The sequence below is a fragment of the Symphodus melops genome (genome assembly GCF_947650265.1).
Source record: "Symphodus melops genome assembly, chromosome: 1".
Taxonomy (NCBI): Eukaryota; Metazoa; Chordata; class Actinopteri; order Labriformes; family Labridae; genus Symphodus; species Symphodus melops.
Window position 1 is genome coordinate 3508931 of NC_136691.1, and position 20515 is coordinate 3529445.

Consider the following 20515-nt stretch of genomic DNA (forward strand, 5'->3'; position numbering starts at 1 on the left):
ATTTAGTTAAGAGTCATTTCATCAGTAATGGTTCCCTTTATCTTTAATACGATTACTTAACTTTTCAGAAAGTTTGCAGTTTGCAGCTTGAACTTTTTGCTGGTTGACTTAATCACGTTTGACATCAGCGTTAGGGTCCAATAAGTGATGTAAACAATAAATATAAAATCGTGTGTTTTGTCTTTGGCGTGTTTCAGGCAGGAGTGTAAGAAGCTGCGTGAGGAGCTCAGAGAGGACCACGCGGAGGACAAGGCCGCGGCGCTGGCTCAGCTGACACAAAGCAAGGAGCAGGAACTGTGCAGCGCCAGGGAGAGCTGGCAGAGGAAGGTCGAGGACCTGCTGGAACAGGTAGAGTCAGAACCCGTGTGAGGGCGGGCGGGGGGGGGGGGGGGGGGGGGGGGGGGGTCTGTTTCTGTGCTGAACAGAACGTTACACGACAGATAATAACTCAAACATGCTGGACCAAGAGCATCTCAGCAGAGCTCCTTATATTCAAGCTACAATGCTAGACCTATAGCACATCAGACTCCAACCAAAATCTAACTCTGCTGCTATGATGAGATCTCTGACACACATGTACAGTATGTTACTCTCAGATGGTTGACACAATGAAAAGATATATCCACAAATGTATCAAGATGAATGAATCCATGAGAATACGTACTAACAGCCCACCAGCAGAACTGTTCAATGCATCCAGAAAAACGCACGCTGTTGCTTTCTGCTCGCGTGCGTGCGCTCTCCCCTTTTTTGTGCTCAGCGGTGAGCTCCCGTCTGAAAGCCCCCCTTTAGGACGCCTGCTTTCTGGGGAGTTTTTAACGATGTGCAGAGAATTGCAACGACACCAAGACGAAGCGTCTTTCAGAATAGATGCACTTTACACAAGAAATAGTGTCGATGATCAGATTGTGCAAGCTTTGGGAAAAAAAAAAAAAAAAAAAAGCCCAAGCAAAGAGAGACAATCATTAGATCTTGATGTAGAGGACCTTGAGCATTAGTAGCACCATTAACTGGTTAAAGATGGCTTTAATCTCCAAGTCGGGCTGCGGATCTCTCTGAACACGAAACACAAGATGCCTTGCAGTGCAGCGGCTGTAATTATACCAGCAGTAAAAAAAAATCAATAGGGAGGGAATGAGCTGATGAGAAAGGCAATAAGAGCAGCTGCATCCCGTCGCAGCTTTTAGTTGTCCATCTCAAAAGCTCCCGTCTGCACCAGACGAACTCATTTCATCCTAATGCTGGTGGACAAACTCGCTCACACATTCATCATTCAGAGCTGTTGTTGAATCCACCCGAGAGCAGGCTGCTGTGGCTAATGACCGCCCGGTAATATCAATGCAGCGTGACTAAGCTCTCCCGTGGTCATCATACACACAGACAAACCTCGTCGATGGCTTTATTTATGTTCGTTCCTGCATGGCCCAGTGCACCATGCACAGGCCGCCGTCGTCCTCGCCGCCGTCTATCAGCTCGAATCCGATGAAGAATGAGTCGGCTTCACGCCTCACGACCGCTTTTATTCGCTCTAATGTCAGAGCACAGCAGCGGTCAGTCTGCTGATAGACACACGCTGACGGGTGAGGAGCTGCTGTGGGTTTTTTTTTTTTTACAGCTCTGATTTACACAGAATTTTCTGAGTGTCTTTATGTGTGGGCAGATCGAACATATAGACTACAACTTGTTTTTTCACACATGCTCACTGCTCACACACACACACAGCAGATGCTTCACAGTGTGTTTTGTAAAAGGTTGAACTGCAATTTCACACACAGAACAAACTGCACTGCGAAAGACGAGAGCTCTGCGTCCTGCGTCCCACGAGCTCAACATTTGTCTGCGTTTCCTCACGTGCTTTCAGAGCGTCCGACGCCCTCAGAGTCCTGCAGCCTGTTACAGCAGCTTCGTCTAACCGCTGTCTGAAGTTCCCACTCAACCCTCCGTGAGTTACGTCATGATGCGGCGGCACCACGCAGACAGAAACGCGCGGCGTGCAAACTTACCAATGCATTCATGGCCCTGCGGGTGGAGTCAGTGGAACGCTAAAAGCTGCGCTGCTAAACACTTTCATGTTAACAGTCATAAAATGACTGCATAATGTGAGAGCTGTTGATTGTATTTGTTTTGGGGTTTTTTTATTTTCCTGCCAAACACATTCTGTTTTGGCTCTTTTTTTTTTTTTTACTGGCACTCATTAGTTTTGTTTCCAATTACAGCCGACAGATGTTCCTGTCAAACCATCGAACAGCACGCCGACGCGTTTAGAGAGTGACAGAACACAAACAATCAGCCGCTCCAGAGTCAGATATCACACCACATAGAGCAGGAAATAAAGAAGAGAGCTATTGTGGGGTTGACAATAAAACATCAAAGCAAGACGCAGATTTCTGCCCCTGGATTTTCTTCAACCAACTTTGACTCATTGCTCCTGACTTTATTTTTTTACTCTCTTTGGTTTTTACTGCAATAATGCATGCATCACTTAGCAGGGCATTGAGAGGGAGTTCTATCAGATGGGGCCCCCTAAAGAAGGTTTCCTACTTGCAAAATGTCCACATTTTAAGGGTAATGCTGTGGTTTAAAGTTTGTTATATGTTAGGGGCCCCTGACTGGCGTGGGGCCCCAAGCAGTTGACCTTGCAGCGCCTCCTGATGACACATAGCTGTCTTCGACATGAGCTCAGATAACAGTCGGTCCCCTCCACACAATCCTGCACAGCTGGAGCATTCACAGAATCCCAGCTGGATAAGCCAGTTAAGCGACCTATAAGTTATTATTTCTTACTTTTGTGAACATCAAACTTGTATTTTATTAAAAATGATGGACTTTATTGCTTGAGGCTTTAAAGAATCACATTATGACAGTTTGTTTTAGTCGACGAGATTTATAACCTCTGTGTCTTTCTCTGTTATTCTAGATGTTTCTAGAGACTGCTGCAACTTTTTTTATTTTTCTCTCTATTCTTAGCTCTTTGACTTCCTGTCATTAAAAGTGTGTTGGCAAGGGTGTCCCTTTTGGACGTGTCCAGTCTAAGGTTCCCTGTTGTGTCTGTTCCTTTTTCTAGATCTCCCTGTTGAAGCAGAGTCTGGAGATGCAGCTGTCCCAGTCGCAGTCGTCGCTGCAGCAGCTGCAGCACCAGTTCAGCCAGGAGAGGGAGCACCTGAGGATGCAGCTTGACGAGCTGCAGACGGAGCACCAGAGGCGACAGCAGCGTCTGCAGGAGGTCCACTGCTGCTCCTTGCAGGACATGGAGCACGCCAGGCAGAGGGACCTGAAGGTACGCCGTTTGAAACAGTACAAGGTTAAAGCCGATTTATATCAAATCAATATATATGGCCGCTTTCTCTGCGGCTTTGCTCACTAATTGGATAGCACTCTACTCTGCTGCACCTGAGATGCCCAGTTGGTTGAACAGGTTTTCTGCAAAGCCTCTACTGCCAACCGCTTCGGGCTCACAGTGAGCGTTCCAGCCCTTTTCCTGGCACTCCTCCACCAGTTCCTGGTATTTTGCCCGCTTCCTCTCAGTGGCCTCTTCCTCTTCAGTGCACTCTTCCCATGGTACAGTGAGTCGCCTCCGAGGTGATGATCATTTCTGGACGAAGTGACGTTAGCGCAGTGTGCTGAGGGAACTTTAGCTGCATGCTGCAGCTTAAAAGACGGATGCCTGTCGTCGTCTGTGGGCGAGGCGTTTCTCCAGCTTTGAAGAAGACGGTTGCCGTCTCTGGAGCGTGCTGGCCTCTCCCTGTGCTGATGGCAGTTTCTAAATATGTTAGCATTCAAGCAGAGCACATTCATACAGTAAGAGTACAGCATTTTAAAAATCAACAAAACAACATGAGAACCAAAAGCCCTGGAAAAGCCAACCCTCTTAACTACTCCAGGAACACGTGTCTCTTAAAGTATCACTTGTTAAATCAAACGCTCCCATCTGCTGAAAAGTTTTGAAAGCATGCTGCCAAATGTCAAACAGTAAAAACAATACGTAGGCAGCTCAGCCTGTCAGAAACTCTGTGATCAGGTCTCAGCTTTCAGACTGAAGTCCATTATTCCCGCCCTGCAGCAGAGAGTCAGCACCACGGACAGCTACTGTATCCACGCGTCAAACTCCGACCTGATCAGCACCGCAGACAGCGATCTGATGTGTTACAACATTTATTAACAGAGCCTCCCTTCGTCGCCGAGGAAGGATTATTTACCTCCATTTATCACCGTCACATTCACTTTCATTAGCACACCGGCTCGAGAAATGTGATCCAGCACTGTGAAGCAAAAATGGAAATTGGAGATTGATTATCCAGTAATTCAATTCTAACTTCTTTTTTTTTCATCATTTAAAAGAGTAAAAAGCAAGCGCTGCAGCAATTATGTCATCCTCTCAGACAGTTTAAAAAAAACAAACTGCTCCGGAGCCGCTGTCCCCGACATTTTTAATCCAATCAAGTCTTGTCAGAGTCAAGGTTAGTCTGGCAGTGAGTCATCAGCGGCATTGCTCACCCTCCCTGACAGCGTCTATACTGACAGCTTCTATACTGTGATTCCTCTTTATAATGTCAAAATATGCACACACACACACACACACACACACACACACACACACACAAACACGACGTGCACGCTCCTCAAGGTGCCAAGAAAATGTTCTTCGAGGCTAATCCTTCCACTTTGCAGTCAAGGTCGATTTGGATCACCTATACATCACAATTTCCAAATCCCCTCTTTGACTCAGGGTTGCTGTAATTGTATTAATGCTGCAGGCAGAATGAAGCGGCGTCCGTGTGATGTGTTTTTGGCAGCGCCTTGAGTACGAATGTGTGCGAGGGTGAGCGCGAGGAGAGAGAACGTCACCTCTGAGTCACACGGCTCCGATGAAATCCACATTATTTTCCTCGTAAACAAAACTGAGGCGCCTTTCCTCAAGTCTTTCTCTCCTCCCGTCGTCTTTCGAACACAAACACGCTCGGCGGCAGCCGGTGCACATTCCTCTCAGTATAACACTGAGCACTTCTTCAGCCAGAGCGTCCTCCTCCTCCTCAGTGTGTCCTGCCACGGTTAACAGAGGAAACGAGAGTGTGTTGAAAGGCTTGGTGGAGGGCCTTTTGGGTGGCAGGGTGTTTATATTTCTGTCAGGAGAGCTCGGAGAGAGAGAGAGAGCGAGAACTCAATTATAGAGAGTGGAGGCATTAGAAGGATGATTTGTGTACGTGCGCTTTATGTGTGTCTGGGCGGATGAGAGGAACATTCAGATTGCCTGGCGTTATCTGTTCGCACTTCGCAGACGGTGACATCCGGGGAGTAATAAAGTTTTCACATTTCCCTCCGCTACACAAACACATTCTCATAACCTAATTTACCTCTCCTACTTCCCCCGCTACTAAAAGAGCTACAAATAGAAGCAGCGAGCGTGCACGGATAGCGGGGTTCAGTTTATTGATTTGCTTATCATCTTTTGTCGCACTTATCTTATTTCTCACTTTCACACTCGGGAGGGGAGACGTGTTTTACTCTTCTGTCACGCTCGCGTCAGAGCTTCCAGGTTTTGCAGTGTCAGACAGTCACTCCCCACCTTTCAAAGAACTGGCCACGTTCTCGTTATGTTTTGACCGATGTGACGTCACGTCACCGCAGGAATCTATTCACGATGGTGGCAGAAAAATAGAAGCAAGAGGAAAGAAACACAGAGGCAGGCCAGATCAAGATCGCGGGTGTGGGATGTTCGATGTCAGAAGAGGAACATGGAAAAAACATGGCCTCCATCTTTGTCAGAGACGCCCTTTGAAGCGCGATGCAGACGTTCATGGTTGCACGCCATTAAAGAGACAGACTGGAATCCTCCAGAAGTCTTATCTCCGCTGTGCTCACTTCACGCCAGCACTCGTCGTCATGGTGATTTCCACTATTCTAAACGTACATGAAACTGTAAGTTAACCCGCTCCCCTCGTACCCACTCTGTGAGCCACTCACAACACACATTCCTGATGTCTGTTTCCCAGAGGGCAGCTTGACACGGGTGAAAGGAGTTGTTCTGCAGCCGGGGAATCTCCTGCAGGAGCGGAACTGTCTGGGAGAGAAGTCGTTTGTTGGAGGAAGGTGCGTCAGGTCGTAGATGCTCGACGGATGATTTTCTGCGCGGTGACTCAGAAATAAAAAAAAAAATTGAATTAAGGAGTCTTATTGATCAAACCAACACCCTGCGGGGTTTATTTACTGAATAACAAAGAGCGGTTTTCCTTATGCAGGATTTTGAGTTTGACATAATGAGGAAGCCAAAGTGTTTTAACTGCGCCTCCAGCTGCTCTTTCTCTCCTCTGTACAAAGAAAAGTCCAGAGGATTTCTCTCTCTGGACTCTTTCCAATGAGCAGTCACTTCTCACGGCCCGATAGCGAGGAGGTTATCCACGTGCTTTTTCACCTCTAACGAGCTCCTGGAGAAAGCTTTGACTAAAGTGAAGATCATCACAAAGCAGCCGGCTGAGAGCGAGAAGGAGAGAGCACATTACACCTGATTCAAAGTCCGTGTGTTGGTGGCTGCGGGTTAGATAAGGCATTAAGATTCAGCTCTGGCTTTGAAACCACTCAACAGTCTCTGGCGCCTTGAATGCCTATCAGACGTCCCTGTACAGATGCTTTAGTTTCACCATCTGGAGTCTTTAAGTTGTCCTCGGAGGGGGGTCAGGATGAAGACGTGTGCTGAGGCAGCTGGATCAGTCGCCGCTTCACGTCTTTGTGTGGTTATCCTCTCTTGTCTCTCTCGCTCCAGTTCATCAACATCAGTACCAAGTACCAAACATGGACCCTCCAGTGATGAAATGAAGGAGAGAGGACAACATTACTGTCATTTTAGTCTCCACAGCGATAAAGGTCATTAACGTGCTCCCTTTAATTAAAGGAATAAACGAAGGACCGACGATCAATACCGAAGAGTGAGAGAAATTAGTGGCCCTTAAAACTCACCACTAATCCTGAGTGGATTAGTGGTGCCGCTGTACAGTCGTGGTCACTTAATAGTAGCAACAGAACATGATTCACCTCGACCAGCGCCTCACCTAACCCATTCCCACAAATCACATTCTGCCTCCTGTATATTTGATCGTATCGTTAAAGGCAGTGTTGGTCTTTTAAAAAGGAGCATTCCCTCAGTGCTCCGTCTGAACCCGCCCCCCCTGTGCTCCCTCATAGGCCACGCCCCCTCACTTGCATGCACACCGACCCGACCGACAAAGTAAAGAAGGCAGCCACAGCCAAGGGGAACACGGTCGTTTAAACACGGAGGGTGAGGCGCCACAGGAAATGAAGCGCTGCTTTTTATTCACGACAGAATTTCTCTCTCTGTTTATAAAGATCTCATCTCATTAATGATCTGGAAACTCTTTTGTTTTGCGTTTTTTTTTTTTTTTTTTTTGGAGAAGTCAAGCGTTACCATAGTTACCGTGAGGGATCTTTTGTCAGAGTCTGAGAAACGGGAGAGACTGCTGTCCGCCGACTCAGAGCGAGGCTCATTTGAATATTCAGAGCTGTCTCCGTTCCATGACTCATTTTCCCGAAGGCATCGCATACCGACGAATTAAAATGCCACAGATGTTGCTGTCAGACCTCTATGAATATCATTTTTAGGGGCTCCTTGTTGATGGCTTCAAGTTATAATTTGCAAAATGGCGTCTCAATGTTTTACAGACAAAAGAGAAATGGGTTGAACTCGGCGTGAGCGGCAATCTTCTCGTCGACATCGAAGAGTTTTAAGGGCTTTGTGTGATGAGGAAACTGAGATCGGTGTTTTCTCATTTAAACATCAAACTGTTACTTCACTTCATACAATCCCTCCTAATCCACCGAAACACATGAACATGAGCTGAAGTGGAAGCACATCACTCAGCCCGCCTGTCCTATAACACCTGTTACTTCAGCTCACCTGTTGCACTCTGACCAGGAAGTGTTGTCCTGTTTGTAGAGACGACACCTGGGAGTGATACTGGAAATATCCAATCACAAAAAACACAACACAAAATAAATAAAAAACAAAAATAAATAAAAATTCAATAAAAGGAATGAAATTGACGTCTTACTCTGTGTTCAAGGCCGAGGAAGAGAGAAGGGTCAGACGGAGAAGAGGCCTGTTTGAGGCAGATCGTCATCGTGTCGCCCTCTGAGCTTCCTTTTGTTTTGTTTTGTTGGCACCCGTCAGGAGCAGCTGATCAGCTGACCTGAGAGAGCGTGGAAGTGTGTCGGGGCGGGGCGAGAAGATTTAGAGATTTAAAAGCAAATTAAAAGAATTTTAAAATGGATCCTTGAATTTGAATTTAAATCGATTTCACACGCACTCGGTACAGACTTTCCCTGAAATCTTGTCGAGTTAGTTGTTTGGGAAAGTAACAAAAAAAAAAACAGACCTCAGAAGAAGCTAACCAGTCTGACTGATCACCGTTTGTGGCCTTTATATCAACGCTCTGTTTAGTTTGACATATTCACTGTCTGATAACCGTCTGACAGCCTCTTAAAGAGAAGAGGGGGGGATGCCTGCGAGACGATACTTCCCATATAACAGTGATCTTTTATCATCGCCTCAGTAAAAGTTTTTTCCATAGAAACAGTCTAATTTCTCTACTCGACTGGTGCTGTATTGTGTTTTAAGTCGGCGTGGGATGATTTCTAGTTTTCTCCTCAAGCACTCAGAGGATTTGTTTGCTGAAAGGCTTCCGTATCTCTCCTTGCCTCATTTTTTCTCATTTCCGTCTCATATCTTTCCTTCCTCTTACATTCCTCTCCCACTCCATCATCCGCTCCTACATCTTAAACTTTTAAATAACAAATGTTCCTCTTCCTCTCTCTCCCTCTCCTCACTCATTTCCTCTACCCTACTTTTCCTCGATCCCCTCACACGTCTCTCCCTCCGGCCCTCCCACTCTCTCTGTTCTCCACTTTTCCTCTATTTTCCAACGTTTTAACGGGTTGTTCCTTTGTGTTATCCTCATCCGCCCTCCCCCTGCGTCCCCTCCCCCCTCCCCACCCTTCTCCTCTCTCGTTCAGGACCTGGAGGAGCGTCTCCGCCACCATCACCATGCAGAGCTGCAGTCTCTCAGAGAGGCTCACCGCCAGAGCATCGAGACGCTCAAACAGCAGTCGGAACAAGAGCTGCAGACACTCCGCTTCGAGCTGGAGGACGAGGGCAAAGCCATGCTGGGTGAGGTCTTGTGTGTGTGTGTTTGTGTGTGTGTGTGTGTGTGTGTGTGTGTGTGTGTGTGTGTGTGTGTGTGTGTGTGTGTGTGTGTGTGTGTGTGTGTGTGTGTGTGTGTGTGTGTGTGTGTGTGTGTGTGTGTGTGTGTGTGTGTGTGTGTGTGTGTGTGTGTGTGTGTCGGGGTTGGGGGGGGGGGCAATCAATAGATTCAGCCTTCCATGACTTTTTGGCCCTTTTTCAAACAAACATGCTCATGAATGCACAAGGTCACAGTGTGAGCTCATTAAAGTGAGCAAACATCTCACCCACAGAAAATAACCACCAGAACAGCCAAATCATTTTTTCCTTTAACTCAAATAGTGAGTTTGACTTTCTTTAAGAATGTGAAAGCACAAACTTTAAAAAGTTACTTATTAAAGTTACAATACACTATGATGAAATCCGATAGGATACAACATACGATACATTCACGATGTGATATGATTAGACGCAATACATCGACCTTTAATAAAACACACGCCCCGTCTCCTAAGAGGTTCCAGTAAAAACTTAAATGTGAACAAAAACATGGCTAAAAGGTTGATACTGTAGCTGCCATGGCAGTGAGCGTGAAAACGTTAAAAACCAAGCCGCAACCCCCCGAGTGTGATCTGCAAGTTCAAAGTCCTGCAGTACGAAAAAGTGTTTGAACATGTTTACAGCCTGATTCAAAACATACACATCTCATACGTTTACATACAAGGAATTAGTCCTGGTGCAAAAAAAACCCAAAAACAGTTAATATGTGAAATAAGGCTAAAATAACAAGGACATTTTTGCACCATTGCTCGGACTCATGAAACATGAAAACATACGCGTGTCAGATTTAGCTGTAGCATTCGCTTTCTGGTTTCTCATTCACACACGACGTTATGAAACTAAACCGCTCAAAAGGCAAATTCACAAGGAGACGGAGAAATGTTTCCACACTCGACCTTCTGTACTGAAACCTTAAGTTAATACAAAACTATGTGGAGTAGAATGAGGGCAGATTAAGAGCTTTATATTTCCACATGCTGTGTTTTTTTTTTATTCCTCATCTTTACAGAGGGTCTTTAGGGAGGGATGGGAGGGATTTGTCTGGCTTCAGAGACACAAAAAAAATAAATTACCGAGCCCTTCAACTCAGCTTGTACTGTCACTGCTGTCTTTTTTTGAAGTACAGGTAAACACAGGAATGAGAGTAAACGGAGTCTGTGTTTTTATTTACTCAGGACTCAGTGTTTTAATCTAAATCCACCTTTTAAAAATGACTGATTGTGAAGTAAAGCCAGAACATTAGCAGTGTTTTTCCACTTCGTGATGGACCAACAGAGCTGGAAAGTGCAATAAAATCTCAGTCCCATCCAGTTTTTTTTTTTTTTTTTAGTGCTAACACACTGGTGCAGCTGTGAAAAATGGTCTTCCATTAACCTTGGTGTCATGGTCCTGACACCGGAGTGCTGCTTCCATCTATCTCTCACTTCCCTCCCCAACATCCTGACGTCCCTTTTATTACCTTTTCCTGCTCATCTCTCACTGTCTCTTACCTTTCTGTCTCTTCTACCTGTGAGTGAAAGTGTCCAAACATGTGCTCTGACTATCACGTGGTTGTCTTCTTTAAAGGAGCCATGTGTAAGACAGCCACTGTCAATATTATTCCAGCATTTAAGTCGGTGCATATGTGAACAAAAAGCTCCATGTCCTCAAGTTTTCAAAATGTCATTTCATCTTCATAACTCAATCACAACTTCTGGTGTCCAATTTTTTTCCCAAATCAGCTTCTCTGCGATCGGAGTTGAACCACATCCACGCGTCGGCCATCGAACACCTGAGACAAACCCACCAACAGGAGTCAGCTGCAGCCAAGGCGGAGCTGGAGAAAACTCTGGAGAACAACCGGATACAGGTAAGACTGACTTCCTGTATTTTTTCTTCTTTTTTTTCCTAGAATTATAAATCAAAACTCAATTTTTTCACACTCAACTTCACATGTTTGAGATACTAAAGACAGGATGAAACTTCATTTCCATCCCGGTGTTGTTGTTGACACTTGACCACAGGTTTTTTTTGATGAATAACTTTCCTGTCAAGTACAAATCCTCATTAAGGCACTGTGTCCATATAGCGTTGTTTTTTTATGAACGACACTGCTCCATAACTTTAATATCTATGAACGTTTTTCAATATCATACATTGTAAAAAAAAAAAAAAAAAAAGCAGCACCATTGACGTCAACAGCGCCTTTCTGAAAAATGTTGACGATCTTCAACGTGAGCGCTCGGAGCAGCCGCACAAAATGAGGAGGGCAGCTCGGAGGAAGAGATGCTGGCGCTCGTAAAGCTTCATCACGGGTGTATGGATTGTGTTGTAAGAAGTCCACAGTGTGTAAACACCTTCCTGAAGCCTTTTAAAAGCTTCTCTTTCACACTATTAAACACATTCATTCTCAGTCTCCCCGAGGAAGCTACTCGAGTGAGAAACACAGCAAGAGTCCACTAAACACCAGGATTTACTGGCAAGAAGGTTACAAAGCCAATATTTGAATATATGACGCCCTGCACTGCTAAAGATACTGTTACTGAAAGTTATAATGCATGGAATATAACATCCTGGTTGACTTAGTGACAGTCATTGTTACAGAAGCAGGGTTCAAATCTGTGGGTCCTCGGGGGGCAGCAGGTGCTTTGTCGTGTCACGCTGTGCAGGGTGAAAGCACTTCTTCACACGAGCAGCTGGAAACAGTAAAGTCGGCTGTTGCCTCGAGCTTTTTCCGCTGAGCTCTTCTCTGTGGCTGCTCGTTCGTTCTCCATTACTCCCTGCTGTATCACAACTTCATCCTCTGACAGATAAAAATGCATTTTGCACGATTAAAAACATTGGTATGCACCGATAACAGATATTCAGTGTTTCAGATGACGGCGGCGCGATGATATGCATGTTGGGTTTTCAGAAGGACGTCTTCAGAAGGGATGTCCAGCAAACACTGAGGCTCATACAAATGTCATTACAATGAATACACATGAATCAGGACTGAAAGTAACGCAGAGTGATGTGAGAAGCTAATGTGTTTTTTTGTTTTACCTCGGCCGGTCGTTGATCAGAAACGAGCCGGGGATGGAGGCAATGAAAGATAATGTAGCCAGCAAGCTTCACACCTGCTGCAGGCACACACACACACATACACACATGTACACACACGTACACACACACACACACACATGCACACACCACCCTACATGCTAACCCCCCCCTCTCTTTTGTAACTCTAATTACCCCATCACCATGAGTTCTTCTCTCTTCACCTCGTCATACAGATGTTCTTGCAGAGATGCACAGCTGGCTGTCTTTACCTTCCCTACACACACACACACACACACACACACACACACACACACACACCCTCAGTCCCTCTCATCTCTGTCGCTGCAGCAGTGGGGAGTCAATAGAGGCTAATAGTGGAGGGTTGCCGCCTGAACTACCTGTCAATCAAAGGACTGTGAAAAGCACAGTGAAACTACAGCAGGCAAACTTCTGTCTGAGCTTTATGAGCATTTTGCCCCCGGCAGGAGAAGCTGTAGGATGTTGTAAAGTGTTATCATGAGCACTTCATGTCAGCAAATTAAGAATTAAAATTAAAAAAAAAAAAAAATTAAGGACATTTGTAAGTGTTGTACGACATTGAATTCCTAAAAAAAAAAAAAAAAAAAATCCGATCACATCCGTGTTTCTGTTTCTCAAGGAATAAGTCAGTGACACGTGCTATAAGCTGACTACTTTCTTTAAACTGAATGAGCTTTAATCTCTGGTGCTGTCAAACACAACACGAATCAACTCAAGCACTAACGTAGAGATTTCAAAATAAATGTCAGACATAGCTGCTTTTCAAAGTAAACTACATCCTTGTCAAAAATGGCATCAGAAAAACACAAACCGTGTGAGGCAGGACTGCAGGTTGTGATTATTATCTTTACTTCTAATTGGTATTTCACAATAAATGTACGACTTCGGTAAAGTGTGGTTTCTCGCCGTGTCATTTCGGTAAAGATAATGAGTGCTGTCCGATGCTTGATGAGTTTCAGGCGAGGCATTTCAAACACTCGACTGGAGGACTCAAAGAGGTCTGAAGGGAGTGTCTTTACATACAGGATATTAATACCACAAACACATCTATACCTTCCGCTTTAAAGAAAACCCTTCAGACAAACTCAAAGACAGAGAGACTTTGTCACAAACACTTAAGAACCATCCAAATTAAAAACAGAAATAGACCCGAGGAGGTTGTTGATGTCCACAGATTCTGACGATGTGGTGATTTATCTGACAGCTCTGTTTGATCAAACACGTTACATATCTCCAGGGAGAGACAGATGACAGCGTATAGAGACGCACAAAACACAAGCCAGTACTTCATCAGCCTCATCCTCCCCGTCTGTCAACTAATTAGACATATTTAAACATTATTTAACTCAGGCTGCTGGGCTCTTCCACTCCGATGACTCCACTTCAGAGCAAAGGACTCGAAGAGAGGTGAACCGGGGATTCACGTCAACGCAGAGTTCTCTTCCTTTAAGTCCCTGACACACCAAGCAGACCGCAAAGAACGAGTGACGACGACGACGTCTCGGCCAAACAGGTTGCTCCTGAACACACCGCAACGACCGCAACCGACGGCACAAACACCTGGTACATTCTGAGCATGTGCGAGAGGGAATGACTCTCCACGAGATTTCACACCGCTGTCGATAACCGCCGCTCGTATCGTAGAAATCCTGCTTATCGAGAATAATGTCTGATAAAAAGATTTGAGAATACGTGAAGAACAAAGGACGGAAGTCAAATAGCTTCATAAATAAGGATTTCTCTGGCTTGTTAACAGTGGGAAATATTTGAGTTAATGTAACTACTCAATAAAAAATATATATATAATCAAGCTTTAGTCAATTAATTAATCCAGATTTAAACCTCAATTCAAAAGTCTTCAAAATCTTTTAAGTGTAAAAACCCTGAACCGCGTTCCCTCGAAGTTTCGGCCTTTAAATGTTAAACACGGGTCACATGATCAGAAGAAGAATATCTACTTTATTAATCCTGCACATCGGCTGCAGGATCCTGTGAACTCATGGAGAGAAGTCGGAGTGAGGGGTCTGCTCACAGCGAGCGCTCCTGAGCTTAGTTGGTGCTTTGCTCAAGGGCCCCCTCGGCAGAGCTCTGGTAGTAACCTGGCACCTCTTGGTCCACACCAGCGATCCCCCCCCCCCCTGGTTCCCTCACAGACGGAGCGACTGGCGACTTGTTTGTCCGCACTCGGCGCAGAATCTACGCTCGTGGGCTCTGGTCCTCTGCTGCCTTTAAGGCCTGAGAGTTGACATTTAGACAGTCACGAGCTCTAATTACCCTTTGAATCTGAAGATTATCATCACAATCTTAATTTAAAAAAAAAAAAAAAAAACAAGTTCTCACAAATGTCCTCCATAAGGATCCTAACAGCAGACGTACAGGATGGATGATTGGGATGAATTATTCCCCCCCTTCTTCATCTTTTCAACTTTTCTCCCCATTTTTAGAACACGAGGAAATCACTTCCTAATTCAGTCCCGAGATCATCCGCCTAATGTCCACACTTCATGAATAATTGAACGGCGTATTTATTTTTCAAAGGCTTTCGAAATGAGAAAAGAGAGGGCTCGGCAAAAGAGCGTGAAGGAGTGCGCACATCTTCTCCTTGGTGATTCTCTGCGCTCTTTCAGCCCACTTTGTTTGAAGAGGAGGAGGAGGAGGAGGACCATTAGCTCCGTGTCCTAAACCAGCCTGCAGCCAACACCAGCAACTTTTATCTCACCTGTCGTCTCTCATGAGCATCACACAGAGATATGTGCTGTAAGGTGATTAGATTAGACCTTGCAAAAAGTAGTCCCGTTCAATGCATTATCTTGGAAATAGCCCGGACGCACTGAGAGGAAACCAATTTTGTTCCATTTTCCTTTCCCTTTGTTGGTTTCTTTCATTCTTCCAGCTTTTCATTTCATTCTTGTTAGCCTATTTTTTTTGTTGTTGTGTTTTTTTTTGTTGCCTCCTGCCAGGGTTCGACGGTCTCAGAGATCTGAATGAGTAAATGTGTTTTGAAAGATTAATGTGCCTCGTCCCCGTTGTGCGTAATTGCGCCGCGAAGTATATCGACCACATCATTTAGCCGGTAATATAAAAGTGAATGTTGAGGGAGACTCAGAGGCAGACAGTGAGAGACTATATGAGGCCATTATGAAATGTCATATTATGGCTTTTGGACTCATAAATGAAGCCCATAAATTGTTGATGAGGCAGGTGGTTGAGGGTTTTTTTTTGCAGATTTGTGAATTACAAGTGGACATAAACTTAACAAAATGTAATTAAATGAAGTTGTGACGGTGTTAAGTGGCCCTCTAATGTGAGGCTTTAGATCACATCTGTGATTTAATCTCCCTCTAAATTCAATTCTCTGGCCGTCGTAATCATGCCAGTGATTTGGCAAACGGAGCTTGCTCTACCTCCCTGCAGGATTTTATTTTTAACACTGAACTTGTTTATTTTGCATGTTGACGGCTTGATAGTCGTTTTTTATTATTATTATTATTATTTCAAATCCCACCAATTATTTCCATTTTCATAGATTCATTTAATGTTGTTTTAAAGAAGACGAACACAGTGGTGATTCCAGAGCCTGTTGGGGCCCTTGGAAAAAAAAAAAAGCATTCATCAGCATCATGTCTGCAAGTGTCCCGATGTTTAATCCTCTCACCTGTTTGATCCTGTTTATGTCGCATGTAGTTTCCCACTCTCTCTCTCTCTCTCTCTCTCTCTCTCTCTCTCTCTCTCTCTCTCTCTCTCTCTCTCTCTCTCTCTCCCTGATTTATTAAAGGCAGAAAAACCCCGTAAAATAAATATAAAAAATAAAAAAAAACACTAAACAACAATATCTTCTTAATGTCTAACGAAAAGAAAGTCATGAAAAAGACATTTTATGTCTTCAAAGTGTTTGTTGATTGTTGTCTCACACTCTCATTGTTCATTTTCACACCTTGTAATCACGACTAATATAAACGCAGTCTCCTGCTGTTATGGAGAGCAGAACAAAAGAGCGGCTCTGCACGGCGTCATGAGTCTTTTGAACGTCGTTTCAATGGACGTCATTCACTCAAATGTAGAACGATGATTATTCATGAGCTTTTGGCTCTGTTTTATTCTTGTCCTGTGATGTACAGCTGGCTGCGTCGCATCCACAGCAAAACTTCCAGACAACCTTTTTTTTATGGATAAGAATAATATAAAAATCAGGCTAGCTTGATGACGGCTAATCTGTTTATTGATGCATGTTAGAGAGGTTTGGGAAGTGTTAAAACAAACTGTTGTTGTTGTGGTTTATTAGTCTTAAAGTCTTAAAATGAGACAGAGAAATCAGCGCACTGAATGTCCTTTAAATTGTATTTGTCTGGGGAAGAATGCTAATGAAGGCCTCGTGCTGAAACACGTCCGTTGTTTTGCTGCTCTTCCTCGGATAAAGGAAATTTAAAGGACATTCAGTGTGCTCAATTTTTCTGTCTCTATTTTTTTTTTACAATGTAGAGAATGACATGACTCAGAAGAGAAAAGATGCTTCGTACCAGAGTTAGCTAGCTAGCTAGCTTCCATCTGTAGTCCCTGGAGAGCCATCGTCTTGGCGTGTTGTTAACTCTCGTCAGGCTATGTGACTGTCGGTCAGTTCAGTTTGAAAAAGACGTCATGAGGAACATCGTCGTTCTCTGACTTTTAGCCCAAATCCTCTTGGACTCAAAGAAATGCTGATTGGAAAGTGGCCGATATCACCTCAGCAAATACACCTGTTTCCATACTCTTGTTTTTTTTTTTTTTTACAAAATATATTGCAAATATCTTGTATGTGTAAAATGTATGCGTATAAAATGACAGCAACATCTGACTGGCTCATGCAGGAATAAGAATTTAGAGGTCAAAGGCCTCCTTCAACATCTTGGGTCTCCTTATTACAAAAACTAAGCACCTTTCTCGACTTGTGTTTCCTACTTTTGACTTGAATGTAAATTGCATCTCGACTCGGAGGCTGCAGCACACACCTGCGGGACTCTAATTCGATTTGACGCCGTGTGTGAAGTGGCCCATAAGTGCTAAAAAGTCAAGTACAATACACAACGCGATTCATAAAGGAAACAACAGGAGCGGCTCAGTGCACCCACAGGTATTTATGATGAAAAGTCACTGTTGGACACTGAATGGTAATGAGCGCCACTTTTCATTATCAGTCCATTCATTAACATTCAGTTGAGCAGCATTTACCGGCCGGTGTGGAGCTTTGACTCAGCGTGTATTAATCATCTGCTGATGGTGGTTTGTCCTGTTGATGAAGAAACAGCCGATCAGTCCCTCCAGGATTTCGCCGACTTTTTGGGAGATCGTTGTGGAACTAAAATGTCTGATTTCGCAGCAGATGTGTGTGTGTGTTTTTTTTTTTTCGCAATTAAATTGAGGCAGGAAGCAAAAATTGTAAAATAGTTGCGATTTCTTTTCATGTCAATTATTTTCTTGCACACACTTTGATTTGATTGAGGGATATTTTAACCTGAGCTGAGTGATTTGCTTTGTTTAGCATACACACACACACACACACACACACACACATACACACACACACACACACACACACACACACACACACACACACACACACACACACACTCACTTCCTATGCACTCAGAAGAGGGAGCATGAAGCGTTTGTGCGCTGAAAAGAAAAGCACTGCAGGTCCACTGTTGTCTCCATGACAACAGTTTGTTGACTAACTGGCTGTGTAGCTGACTCTGCTCCGTCACTTTAAACTTCACGTTTAATATTTGAGATGGGTTTTTTTAACCCAGCAGACACGGAGCAGAGACGATCTGGGTACAAGATACGATCTGTAGGAAGATATCAAATACAGGGAATATCAGACATATTGAAAAGAGCAAACGTGAAGTCAAGAGCGCCTTTCGGAAAAGAGGAAAGAGCTCAGCGCGGCCACACAAAAATGACAGTGTGGGTGCACGTGTGTGAAAGGGAGACGTCACTGACACTGGCGGATACTTGATTAGTAAGATTTGACCACTCGAGCAGAAACAACATTTACTCATCAGTTATCTTCCTTTATTTGTTGCGTCTGGAGAAACTGTGATTTCAACTGATCAGAGTTGTGTAGCTAAAGATCGGCTGGTGAGCAACACACACTATCATCCCATGAACTTATATATTCAAATGCTTTATTTCAGACACATGGGTCCATTTCAGAATAAAAGAGTTTGTTGAACATCAGCTCACACATTAGTTTATGTGCTCACACTGTACAGGTTACATCAGGCCGGGGCATTGATAAAGTTTCCTCTGGAAAAGTCCCTCAAGGGGAGATCTGAAGTCAGATCAGAGCAGACAAAACGCTCCCACACTCTGTCTCACGTTAAGCATCATCAATAGTAACGCGCTAACAAGCTGCTAAATCAAAACGAGAGAGAAGTCAAACAGGAACACCTGCTGTTGCCATGTTGCTTTCAGGTGCTGCCTGACAGTTTGTGCAAGCATATTCAGGAGTCAGGGGAACGCCTCGGTTCTGCTCTCACTGTACAAGTTTGTTCAATCATGTGACCAACATTAAAAAGAAAGATGAGCAGCAGATTGAGCAGCGATTGCCTCCTCGCACACTGCACAACTAGTATGGTGTCCTAACAGCGTAGAAGTGGTGCAGCATCGTACGCTGCCATCCGCACAGGGAAGCAGGAGCATCCCCGACATCCTCAGAACAACTCCGTGGTCATCTCAAACTCTCGACCTTTTTTCCCCCAGGAACGAGATCTGTTGGGCCGGATCAGCGAGCTGCAGGAGGAGGTGTCCAGGAGGAAGAACCACATCGCCCAGCTGGACCACCAGATCCACACGCTCAACGAGAACATCAGCACTCTGACTAAAGAGCTGGAGCTCAAGGGCAAAGAAGTGCTCAAGATCCGCAGTGAAGCCAATCAGCAGATCAGGTATGAGTCAGCGCTCAGAGCCAAAAGAAAAACAAGACAGTGCAGGAAATGAAAGCCTCGCTTTCAACTTTTTTGATTTGGGTGATTTCTGGGAGTCCAATAAGACGTAGCAAGGACAACAAAAAAGAGCAGAACTTTTCAACTGACTTATTAAAACTCTTGAAACACTTTCTTGGGCTGAAGGGACTTCCTGTGTCAGGGGACCTCAAGCTGGTTTAAATGTTTCAACGGTGTTTGAGAATTTACCCACAGTTAGTTATCTCTCACTCTCTCATAGACGGACAAGTCTTTGAATTCAACAGTGGATCATATATATATATATATATATATAATAGAATAAAATGCATATTGCGCTCATTTATATTGCAAAGTAAAAAATGCATATTGCATGTTAGATAATGTATCCTGCACCAGAAGAATACATTGCAGTCAGAGAAAAGCTTATTGCAGCTGTAGAAATGTAACTATTGCATAATGACGAGCAGGGGAATCAGAAAGGAGGAAGATGTGTTTGAAATATGAAAAGCTGTTGTTGCTAACTTTCTCTGTTACAATCTGGATGTTTTATTGAAGACTGCTCTTTGGTTGGTGCTCACTTAGTTCCCTTCAGGACTTCGGCTGTATGTTCTCTTTTCTTTGATTTGTGGTTACTCCGACTGTGTGAACCGCTATATGCTCTACGGTCGTGTGTACGATGTATAACAACATGAGGACATGGAGAGAAACTCCGTCCCCTGATAGCTGTCAGCGAGAGTTTGTGAACCGAAGGCAGCGCTCGCATTGGTTCAAACACAGAGTAGTAATATCTAGAACATTATTAACGATGGCTTTACATTCAGATAAAAAAAAAACCTTCACTGAACCCTTTGTAATCACTGAGACCCCCATTATCAGTACATGTAGTTCTTCTCTTATATTTGGATGACGATAGTTTCTGCAATCGTACTCCGGCTGCTCCGGTCCTGCTGGAAACACATCGAGATGAAAGACCAAGAAAGACCAAACGAGGCATCTCTCTCTCTCTCCCTCTCCCTCTCTCTCTCTCTCTCTCTCCCTCTGTCTCTCTCTCTCTCCCTCTCTCTCTCCCTGCCTATCTCTCTCTCTCTCTCCCTCTCTCTCCCTCTCTCTCTCTCTCCCTCTCTCTCCCTATCTCTCTCTCCCTCTGTCTCTCTCTCCCTCTCTCTCCCTCCCTCTCTCTCCCTCTCTCGCTCTCTTCCCTTTCTCTCTCTCTCCCTATCTCTCTCTCCCTCTGTCTCTCTCTCCCTCTCTCTCCCTCCCTCTC

At 44.5% G+C, this 20515-nt stretch overlaps 1 protein-coding gene across 3 annotated transcripts in view; it reads left to right on the forward strand.

Annotated features, from left to right (window-relative positions):
- The window catches only part of fam184ab (family with sequence similarity 184 member Ab), a 131290-nt gene that overhangs the window by 86144 nt on the left and 24631 nt on the right, over window positions 1-20515 (forward strand). For all 3 annotated transcript variants that reach the window (XM_079345686.1, XM_079345688.1, XM_079345687.1), the window contains exons 13-17: window positions 198-348; window positions 3065-3277; window positions 9022-9175; window positions 10969-11096; window positions 19049-19233. In XM_079345686.1, the coding sequence (XP_079201812.1) occupies window positions 198-348; window positions 3065-3277; window positions 9022-9175; window positions 10969-11096; window positions 19049-19233 (831 nt within the window). The remainder of the gene's footprint in view (window positions 1-197; window positions 349-3064; window positions 3278-9021; window positions 9176-10968; window positions 11097-19048; window positions 19234-20515) is intronic.